Here is an 11087-nt window from a genome sequence, read left to right as displayed (position 1 = left end):
GCGAGCACTTTTGTATAGATGATGATGTACCATAGTCTTATATAATGCAGCGGCAGTCCTGGTAGATTGCACCAACTTGCAATACTGGATGCAACCACCTATCCTAAGAGCGACAATCGCGCAAACTGCTTGACCACAGGCGGCTCACGCTTCTTTAGCGTCTCTCCTTGTGACTCCCAGAACACACCTTCACCTCCAGCAGGCTTGTTCGGATCCCGTTCCTCATCCGCTCCCTCGCCTGCGTTGTGACCGAGCTGCTGCTGCTGCTGCTGCAGCTGCTGCTCATCTACCTGGAAGACCTCTGGAATGCATGCCGAGCACATTGTCGTGACCTCTCCCATGGCAGCTTCGACAACGGCAGCCCGTTCCCTCATCGCCCGCCTCATCAGTCCTTCGACTAATCTGCGGACTTCCTCGCTTATGCTGTTTGCACGTTCGATGAGGCGGCCGATAGAGTTGACCAGATACTCTTCCTCGTACACGCTGCCTTTCTTGCCTCTCGCACGCTTGCGCTCCTCTCGTCTTCTGTTCTTTGAAGTCTTGCGTGTGGCGTTTGAGGCAAGGGTACCCGTACTCCTGCTCGTGTAGCGAGTCATGAAAGTGCCTGCTGATGTCGAGGCTTGTGTAGAAGCCAGAGAGATGTTGTCAGGGATGTCAACACCACCTCCAGGCACATCGCCGCCGTAAAAGGCAACTGCAATACAATTAGTATATCCAAAATACGAAGCATCAAAAGGGATCACTTACGAGGGTCTTCGGCCTTCTTCTGCCTCAACTCACGGAGTCGGGGCACTTGAGCGGCTAGTTGGCCCTTCATGTCCGCAAGCATCTCAGTCATGGTAGCAGACCCTTCGACGAGACCTGGATCCAGTACGGATGTGAGTAGCTCTGCTTCCCGCCGCAGGCCAAGGACTCGCATGGCTTCTGCGTAAAAGTAGCCTTTGCAGAATGTTCGCACAGCGGCTTCGACATCGCCGAGATAGTCGAGTTGGATAGTGGCAGCGGCAAAGTGGTCTTTCGATTCGATCAACCCTTCCGCTAATGATTCCGCCATCGAAACCAGCTCGTCCTCGGGCATCGGTATTAGTGTCGCCGACGACAGGCACTCACGCCACATGATCGCTGCACGATACGCATCGCAGGCTGAACTGTAGTCGTTGAGATACTCATAAGCGATGCCTGCCTCCTTGAATCTGTTGCGACTGTTCAAGAAGTCTGCGTATATTCTCATGATCTCGGTCAGTCTCTGGGCCTGATATCTGTACAAATGCACTGCTTTTTGATGCAGCTCATGCTTTGACATGTACGTCTTCACTTCCTCGAACTCATCTAGTGCAAACAGATGACCTAGAGCTTTGTCGTATTTCTTGAGATCGTTGTCGATCGTGAATTGTCTTCGGAGCTGGGTCAGTTTCCCGAGTCCCTGGACATAAGGAAGGTATTCTCGCGGATCCTTTTGTGATTGTTGAGCAACAAGAAGCGTCACGTCCAAATCATACAGACCGAGAGCGTGGTCATATAGCTGGTTGACATCAGCCAGGAAGCAAGTATGTTCAACCGCTCGCTCCACAAGGTCGGGTTGGTTTGCTGTCCGCGAGTAATTAGTACTGTTGACATGAGAACGAGGCTTCGGTCAACCTTACCTCTCAATTCTGCGATCAAACCCAGTGCTGAGTCCAAGTCCGGTGGTGATTTGCAAACATGTGATGTGATGATGTTCTGCAAATTGGTCGATGTGCGTGTCCTCAGAACATCCAGGAAGGCGTCACAGATACGATTGATCTTCGAGCCCGAGGCCGGTTTGATATCTTGCGAGGGGCTTGCCCCTTCTGCTTGAGGCGCGTCTCCATGCAGACCAAGCTTGGGAGCACTGAGAGTCTCTTTATACATTGTCTCAGCCACGTCCTCGTCTCTGCAGATCTGTCAGCATGATACGATACAGTACGTCGTAGACGTCAGGACCACGAACCTCAGTTGTGACAAGAACAGGTCAATATGCTCAACCTTCTTCAGTTGCTTCACAAAACGTAGCACATTTGTCATGAACTGCTGAGGAGCATAGTCGTGAAGAATGTTCATGTCAACTCTGTGGTTTCGGCAAGCAAAGAATGCTGTCTTGTAGTCTTTCTCGGTGATACTTCGACGGATACCCGCCAATACCAAAGCACGCGGATAAATCGTCTCCAGGTTGCCCCTAGGCATCTGGAGAACAAGAGAGAAAGATGTGGGCATGACGTTCACCAACTTGGCGCCTCTCTCGATACTGCGGCAGCGTTCGTCCTTTTCGGGCTCGTCAAGAGGCACTTCCAGATTTCCTGTGTGTATGTGCACAAACTTGAGGAGATGCTGCGTGGTAGTGAAGATCAGATGGGCAGGTGTGACGAGGAAGGATGTGCAGTTCCGTACTTGGAGGCGCTCAGAAGCATTCGACTCCTCATTGGTCTTTCCATAAGCATAAAGTGTGCCGTTGGCAGAGAGACCGAACACCAACGTCTGTTCAGAATCTTTCCAGACCTCGAGCGAGGGGCAGTGGACGGGAAGTTTCACGAGACGTTTTGTTTGCAGTCTCGACGCCGATTCATCAAAGCTCTCGACTTCGAAGCAAACTCCTTGGTCATCCTCGAAACACAGGCACTCATGATCTGCGCGAGGAAACACCGCGGACACTTTTGCAGGCGTATCGTATGGAAGCGATACAGCGCCTGCGGCAATGTCAACGTGATGCATCGTGTCGACGGTAGAGTTGATTTCGCTACAGAGGACCACAATCGAATCCTCTCCAGCGAACGCGATCTGTCGTGCTGACGCAGTAGGTATCGTGTATGTGTGAATCAATTCTGGATGCGAAGCTGGCTTGACTGCGAAGTTAAATTGGAAGAGGCTGACTTTCTGACCATGCAGGACTGCTACGCGAGTCGCAGAATGGTTGATTGCTACGTCAACAGTGTTTCCTGGCAAGTCGACCTCGGAAAATGCCATTGGCGGAGGGACATTTGCAACACGTAGGGGTGTCAGCTTTAGGTTGCGACCATCGACGACAGCCGTAAGTCCGAGGTCGTAAGAGGGGGAAGTAGAGGCTCCAGAAATGACAAAGGAGTAGGTAAGAGCCTGAACGGCATGGCCGGCAGAAAGAGACAGATGCAAAGGTTTTTCTGGGTGCCACGATACATCCACCGGTGCTGAAGACTGACCTGCCGAACTGAATGGGATCTCTTGTTTCAGGTAGTAGTGATAGTTGCCCATGGTCCATAGTTGAACTCGATCCTTGAATGAGATAGCCAGAACTGTCGAATCACTGTTCCACTTCAGAGCAATTGCACTTGCCCAATCCTGTATCTCCTCCGATGTGAGACGCAGTGTGAACTGTCCATGGCGGAGACCGTTTCGCTCGAAGAAGACGATATCCGTTCGATCGGCAAGGCGCTGGACAGTAGCCATAAGGTTGCCTGCTGGTCTCCATGACAAAGCGCCCTCGAGACCATCCACAGGCTCACTGACACTATCTAGGATGCCCTCTCTGGTAAACACGCGAATCATGCGTCGTTTATCGTCAGTGACGGAGTTGACTGCCACATAGGTACCGTCGCCTCTCCAGCTGATGGTAGTCTCTCCTCCGTCCGAGGGGCTCAGTAGGCCTTCGTCGATGTGCTCTGGGACAGTGGGATCGCGCATCGCCTTGGCGCGTTTGCCATGAAATTGAGTTTCCTTCTTTCCCCAGCCCACAGACACATGAGCAGACACCTTGACATCCTCGGGGGAAAGAGTGTTATTCGCGATACTCTCAAAGTCGCGAGTCATAAAAATGAGAGTATCCGCCCGCGTGTTGAGAGCGAGAAGCTCTTCGTCTGGAGACCACGCGGCAGCGTTAATGCCAGCATCGACGGAGCCGACGATTTCAATCAGATCCTCGCCGGGAAGAGGTTCTTCTCTGACTATGACCAGATCGCCACCAGCAAGAATTAAGCATATCGTTGCTGTGTCGGCGAAATACTGCAGGCTGAGAGGTTTGTCCACAGGTAAATCTGGCAGTGGACTCGGGGCATCCCACGACGCGATCAGCGTAGCATCGTCTGGCGAAGAACGATCTTTTGCAAAACGCTTGATCTCGATGACAGCACTCTCCTCCGAAGGACCAAATGCGCAAATAAGCGAGTCACTGGCAGGGTCCCAAGTGGCTGCGGTAGGTGGCAACGAATCAGAAGGAAAACTGATCAGAAGGTTCTTGTCATTCCGGAGATTCCTCATATTGAAAAGAATACACGAATCACTAAATAGTCATGGCGTGGTGGAATTGGCGGGCGGGCGATATATAAAAGAAGCATACAGAAATTTATTTGAGTAGCAAAGCTCGTGCCAAGACGGGTCTACAGGCTCACAAGGGTGGAATAAGCTGGCAACACAGCAGACATGGACAAATTTAACATGATGGATATGATCTGGAACAAGTTGCAATGGATGCATTGAGTGTTTATATACAACGTCCAATGTCTGTCGGACCTCCGCCACCTCCTGTTTGTGTATGCTCAATGCATTTCCGCCGCTCCGAAACACGCAAATACTGCAACATCTAGTTCTTGTAGGTTTGCCAGACTGGGGAGAAGTGAGTAATATGTTCCGAACAGTCGAACAGATGTAGATCTTCATACCAGCAATGCCGAAGGGAGCACCGAAACCGACGGCTACATGGTAATGTTAGCATTGCAATCAAAGACCGGAAGTGCCGTGGGGTGCGAGAGAGAGTGTGCGCGCGCTCTGGGCTGGACACGGCGGCGAAGATTGACTGACCCATGAAGCCCCAGTATCTGAGCCAGAAGAATCTGGTCAAAGGGTTGAAGGGAATGTTGCTGCGAGGGCCCTCGGGGTAGTGGTAAGGACTGGCGAGCTGGGCGCGAGTAGAGTGGAAGCCGCGGCGGGAGATGGTGTTGGCCGCAGTGGGCATGCGCATGGCGGTTCTGGAAAGCATCTGGACAGGGAATTAATTCATCGATCTATCGCCATGGGTGGCGTGGCTGAACAGGCGTACTTTTACAGAGTGGAGATGTGAGGAGACGGTGGATTTGACTGTGGAGAGACGGAGAGCAAGAGGACGAGTACAGTATAAAGTCAGTCGGTTCACGGCGATAGAGCAGCGGAGTGTAACTGCCTTTCCTTGCCTGACTGGCCCGCACCTGCCCTCGTAGGGCTGACATGATACTGGACTGTTCAAGTCAGTCTGTGTCTTGGCGGTCTCATGATGTTTCTGACCAATGGGAGCGAAGAGCCCTCTGCGTTCCTTCCTGCAGTGTGCAGCCTTCAGCCAGACCTACGAAAGCCAAGACCCGGGGTCCTGCTGCTTGGATCAATCTTTTGATCTTTTGAATCAATCTGTGAATCTTTAATTCATTCACGAACTCGAGGCTGCTTTTTCCGCCTCGAGCACTGCTGTTTGCAGCTCTTTTATCCACCACAACCACCGTCTTCCACTCGAGTCGCCAGTGGTAAATCGCAAGCCATGGACGACTTGTTCGACGTTTTCGAGAATGGCCCTGCCAAATCCAAAAAGAACCTGGACGTGAAGCAAGACAGTAACACAAAAAAGAGATCGGTGAATGGAAATGTGAAACAGGCAGAGACTACCGACAAGAGCAATGATGCCGACGTGGATATTGATGGCAGCGCATCACCTGATGGGCTTGACAAGAACAACACCGACAACGCTGCACAAGAAGACGCCGATTCTGGTGCCTCGTCACCGAGAGAGTCGAAGCGGGTGAAGCGCGACCAAGAACCAGAGGCCGTCATCACCGATGATTTCGAGACAGAGCAGTCGCGAGAGGTCGCCGCCGCCGCTGGACTTCAAGCCCAGAAGGATGGCAACGCTGTTGTTCTCTCTCACCAAGTTCGCCATCAGGTCGCCCTACCGCCGGACTACGACTACATCCCCATTTCACAGCACGTACCGCCGGAAAAGCCTGCGCGCACCTGGCCATTCACCCTCGATCCCTTCCAGCAGGTCTCTATTGCCAGTATCCAAAGAAATGAAAGTGTTCTGGTCTCTGCGCATACCAGTGCTGGAAAGACCGTGGTCGCCGAGTATGCCATTGCTCAGTGTCTTCAGAACAACCAGAGAGTCATCTACACGAGTCCCATCAAGGCCCTCAGCAACCAAAAATACCGAGAGTTCATGGCAGAGTTTGGCGATGTCGGCTTGATGACCGGAGATGTCACCATCAACCCCACCGCTACCTGTCTCGTCATGACCACCGAGATTCTGCGATCCATGTTGTATCGCGGCTCCGAGATCATGCGTGAAGTCGCCTGGGTCGTCTTCGACGAGGTTCACTATCTTCGTGACAAATCAAGAGGTGTCGTCTGGGAGGAGACCATCATCCTGCTCCCCGACAAGGTTCACTACGTCTTCCTCTCCGCCACCATCCCCAACGCAATGCAATTTGCCGAATGGATCACCAAAACTCACAGTCAACCCTGTCACGTTGTTTATACCGACTTCCGACCTACTCCCTTACAGCACTACATGTTCCCCGCCGGCGCCGATGGCATTCATCTTGTCGTCGACGAAAAGGGCGCCTTCCGTGAGGAGAACTTCCAGAAAGCCATGTCTACCATTGCCGACAAGGCGGGAGACGACGGGTCAGATCCATTGGCTAAGCGCAAGGGCAAAGGCAAAGACAAGAAGACCAACAAGGGCGGCAAGAAGGATGGACCCTCGGACATCTACAAGATTGTCAAGATGATTATGATGAAGAACTACAATCCTGTCATCGTTTTCAGTTTCAGCAAGAGAGACTGTGAGAACTACGCCCTGCAGATGAGTCAGCTCGCTTTCAACGACGACTCTGAGAAAGCAATGGTCAAGAAGGTCTTCGAAAGCGCCATCGAGATGCTCAGCCCTGAGGACCGCGAATTGCCCCAAATCCAGCATCTCTTGCCCCTGCTCAGGAGAGGTATCGGTATCCATCACTCAGGACTTTTGCCAATCCTAAAGGAGACAATCGAGATTCTCTTCCAGGAAGGTCTCATCAAGGTCCTGTTTGCCACCGAGACCTTCTCCATCGGCTTGAACATGCCTGCCAAGACCGTCGTCTTCACCAGCGTGCGCAAGTTTGACGGTACCTCGCAAAGATGGGTCACTCCCTCCGAGTTCATCCAGATGTCTGGCCGTGCTGGCAGAAGAGGTCTCGATGAGAGAGGTATTGTCATCATGATGATCGACGAGAAGCTAGATCCTGGTGTCGCCAAAGAAATCGTGCGGGGTGAGCAGGACAAGCTGAACTCCGCCTTCTATCTAGGATACAACATGATCCTCAATCTCATGCGTGTAGAAGGAATCTCGCCGGAGTTCATGCTGGAACGTTGTTTTTTCCAATTCCAAAACACTGCCAGCGTTGCTGGACTCGAGAAGCAGCTGGCTGATCTTGAGACTGAGCGTGCTAACATGTCCATCGAAGACGAACAGACTGTCAAGGAGTATTACGACCTTCGAACACAACTGGACGGTTATGCCAAGGACATGCGAAATGTCATTAACCACCCACAGCATTCACTGCAATTCCTGCAGTCTGGCCGTGTCATCAAAGTCAAACACGGGGACCACGATTTCGGCTGGGGAGCGGTAGTCAACTTTGCAAAGCGCCGAGGACCTAAGGGACAAACCGACGAGGTCCCCGACCAGAACTCATATGTTGTCGACGTCTTGCTTCAGGTCGCGAACGACGCCAATGTGCCAGCTACTAACAAGAATGGCGAGGACTTGCCACCTGGAGTTCGTCCTCCGGCCGCAGGTGAAAAGGGCAAGATGGAGGTTGTGCCCGTATTATTGTCAACCATCGACTCCATCGGCCATCTAAGGGTGTTCTTGCCCAACGACCTTCGATCAGCAGATCAGCGCAACACGGTGCGCAAGGGTCTTGATGAGGTCAAGCGAAGGTTCCCAGACGGCATTGCGATCCTGGATCCGGTGGAGAACATGGGTATCACTGACGAATCCTTCAAGAAACTTCTCAGGGTAGGTTGTCTTACTTCTTCGCAAGGAAGATCAGAGCGCTAACAAATGACAGAAAATCGAGATCCTGGAGTCAAGGCTGCTCTCCAACCCTCTGCACAACTCGCCTCGTCTAGCTGACTTGTACGCTCAATACAGCCAGAAGGTCGAGCTTGGCAACAAGGTCAAGGAGGTGAAGAAACAGATTGGCGACGCAATGTCAGTGCTGCAGCTGGACGAACTGAAGAACCGAAAGCGTGTTCTGAGAAGACTCGGGTTCATCAACGACGCGGATGTGGTGCAGCTCAAGGCAAGAGTGGCGTGTGAGATCAGCACTGGTGATGAGCTGGTGCTGAGCGAGCTGCTCTTCAACCGTTTCTTCAACGAGCTTACGCCAGAGCAATGCGCGGCTGCGCTGAGTTGTTTCATCTTCGAAGAGAAGAGCAACGAGACACCGGCGCTCAAGGAGGAGCTGTCGAAGCCTTTCCGCGAGATTCAAGCACAGGCACGCATTGTGGCAAAGATCTCGCAAGAGAGCAAGTTACCTCTGAACGAAGACGAATACGTCGACTCGTTCAAGTACCAACTAATGGAGGTTGTCTACCGATGGTGTAATGGAGCGACGTTTGCAGAGATCTGGTAAGTAACACTGTTTCGTCTCTTTACTTGATTGACCATGCGTCTGACAGGCAAATAGCAAAATGACGGATGTCTACGAAGGAAGTCTGATTCGTCTGTTCAGACGACTCGAGGAGTTGCTCAGACAGATCGCCCAGGCTGCCAAAGTCATGGGCAGCGACGAACTCGAGCAGAAGTTCGAAGTTGCACTCACCAAGGTTCGCAGGGACATTGTGGCAGCGCAATCTCTGTATCTATAGATAAAAAGTGTCGTATGCGTCGAGATTAGAGAGCAATTACTGATGATGAAGCATGGACTGGCAGGGCAGGTCGCAATGGCATTTTATTTTGATGGCGGTCCTTTTTGTACATGCGCACTGTCTTGCAATCTTGGGAGGTGTGGCATATGGGCACGTGCGAGGTGTGGCTTGCTTCAACCTTTAGTGTACCTTAAGCTTTGGTACGAGAGAGTCGATCTGGGCGTAAAATAATGCATAAAAGTGCAAGCATCTTGAATTGATGATTACCTATAATCCTGACCTGGTGTACAACAACGTGGCATGTCATGAATACTATGAAATCACACAACTACTAGTGTCCGTCACATTGTCCCCAGTGACACTGAATGCCTACACAATATATGTCGAGAAGGACTGTTAAGTTCGAGACAGATGCGAGTCAAGGGGTTCTAAAAAGCACAGAAGTGATGCTGCCAAGGCGGCAGCTGTACAAGTCTGGTACAGTACAAGTCCGGTACAGTACAAGTATGTACCTGCTAGGTCACCAGGTACCTTACTACTGTATACCTCCGCTAGGTATAGCACATAGTAAAATGCAGTGAGGGAACAGTGAGGGAGCACTTGTAGTGCAGAGTACAGTTGGTTAGTGGCTTCTAGCGGCTTGGGCTTCCGCCGTCGACCATCATCTTCCTGGCAAAGTTGGGGCTTTCTTTCACCGACTTGACTTGCCCTTGCACTTGCACCTGCACTTTGCCCATGGCAACAACACCTTGATCGTCCAAACCACATCTTCTACTTGTTCATCTTCCATCCTCTTCTTCATCTTCTTTCTTATACTTTAGCGTCATCCAGCCCGCCGAATCATCAATCCCTACTCATTCTCATATTCAAGCGGTGGTTGAGGTGAAGATCCATCGCATCTTGACCATCTAACCACTTCTTTTCTTCTCTTCTCTCTGTCGCCCAGGATCAGGCGTCAACCCCCTCGCGATGAACTCCGTCATCTCCAACAATCCCCTGTTCGCTCCCCATCTCCTTGGAACTCCTAGACTCTCTCCATCCCGCTCAGGTAAGTTTCGAGACCTGACAGCGCACCCTTTGCCGATCCAATTCTAATTATGAACAGACAACTTCGGCGGTGGTGAGAGAATGTCTGGGCGGAAGAGAAAGGCGTCGGATGACGACCAGGACGAGCGCATGTCGGCCTCTCCCTCTGCCTCTCCATCCACCTCCTCTCGCTCTCTTCCTCACGCATTCGCCCATCGATCGTTCAAGCGCACCCGCACGGCCGTCTCCACCGGTCGCCCCCTGGATCTGCCCCGCCTCCTCGAAACCCTCTCTGCCGACGAGATGAGAAATCTACTCCAGAACATCTGCGATCAGAATCCTGCCATTTCCCACGAGGTCGTCACCAAGGCCCCGAGGCCCAGTGTGGAGTCTACTCTGGCTGTCCTCCACAAATACGAATCTACTTTCAAGCAAGCCTTTCCTTTCGGCAATCGTCCTTCTTCCGACTACACATACAACCGCGTCCACCGACCCATGATGCAACTCATTGAAGCTTTGAGAGATTTCACTCCTCATTTCCTTCCCCCTAATGAACCACAACCTACTGTGACCCTGGCATACCTCGATGCCGTCACCCAGATCATCCACGGAATTCCTCATTGGGATACTTATCAACACAATCGCCCCACTCACGAAGCTTACGACGAACTGTCTCACGCCTGGGCATTGGCTATCCATGAAGGAGCCAAGAAGGGCGGCGGCTTCCATCTGCAATATTCGGGATGGGATCAAAAGCTATTCAAGCACAACGAAGATTCCGGTGGCAAGATGCAAGAAGCTGTAAACGAAATGAGAGCAAGCATCGGCTGGGCCGGACCCTCGACTCAATCTCCACCTCCTTCTGCACCGACTGATGATCGAGCTTCCATCAGACAGCAGATCCTCTCAGGCACTTATGGCCAGGACCTCCCTGTTGGTGCTGGCCGATGGTAGATCTTCTTCAACGGCAACACATGGCAATGCGCCTGGAACACTGGCAGCGGCCGCAATAATGACAACAAAGATACCCTCGAGAACATGGAATCTCGTAACTCAGGTGGATGGAATGTACTCTTCTTGCACACGTGCTGCTTTCATGCTTCAAGCAGCGAACGTATACTGGCATTGCAAAGGAGTTTGGATTTCTTTTGTTTTCTTTCCTGTTCCTAAAGAGAACGGTGCTGGTACTTTTACCTAGTCAG

General features: G+C 51.9%; 4 protein-coding genes across 4 annotated transcripts; 2 read left to right on the top strand and 2 right to left on the bottom strand.

Annotated features, from left to right (window-relative positions):
- Positions 1–98: 98 nt before the first annotated feature.
- On the bottom strand, positions 99–4245 carry AAFC00_003098 (uncharacterized protein; the record flags this gene model as incomplete). Its single annotated transcript, XM_069342519.1, has 4 exons — positions 99–694; positions 748–1587; positions 1644–1912; positions 1970–4245. 4 exons carry the CDS (start codon positions 4243–4245, stop codon positions 99–101), a joined length of 3981 nt encoding a protein of 1326 aa, XP_069199022.1.
- A 322-nt stretch (positions 4246–4567) lies between these two features.
- On the bottom strand, positions 4568–4963 carry AAFC00_003097 (uncharacterized protein; the record flags this gene model as incomplete). The annotated part of the gene is made up of 3 exons (XM_069342518.1): positions 4568–4590; positions 4647–4679; positions 4786–4963. 3 exons carry the CDS (start codon positions 4961–4963, stop codon positions 4568–4570), a joined length of 234 nt encoding a protein of 77 aa, XP_069199021.1.
- Positions 4964–5491: 528 nt separating this feature from the next.
- On the top strand, positions 5492–8859 carry AAFC00_003096 (uncharacterized protein; the record flags this gene model as incomplete). The annotated part of the gene is made up of 3 exons (XM_069342516.1): positions 5492–8005; positions 8058–8620; positions 8679–8859. The coding sequence occupies 3 exons, from the start codon at positions 5492–5494 to the stop codon at positions 8857–8859; spliced, it is 3258 nt and encodes a 1085-aa protein (XP_069199020.1).
- Positions 8860–9828: 969 nt separating this feature from the next.
- Positions 9829–10839, top strand: AAFC00_003095 (uncharacterized protein; the record flags this gene model as incomplete). The annotated part of the gene is made up of 2 exons (XM_069342515.1): positions 9829–9907; positions 9965–10839. The coding sequence occupies 2 exons, from the start codon at positions 9829–9831 to the stop codon at positions 10837–10839; spliced, it is 954 nt and encodes a 317-aa protein (XP_069199019.1).
- Between the last annotated feature and the right edge of the window lie 248 nt (positions 10840–11087).

Source organism: Neodothiora populina, assembly GCF_041146345.1.
Source record: "Neodothiora populina strain CPC 39397 chromosome Unknown canker_contig_15, whole genome shotgun sequence".
Classification (NCBI taxonomy): domain Eukaryota; kingdom Fungi; phylum Ascomycota; class Dothideomycetes; order Dothideales; family Dothioraceae; genus Neodothiora; species Neodothiora populina.
This window is presented reverse-complemented; position numbering and strand designations above follow the sequence as displayed.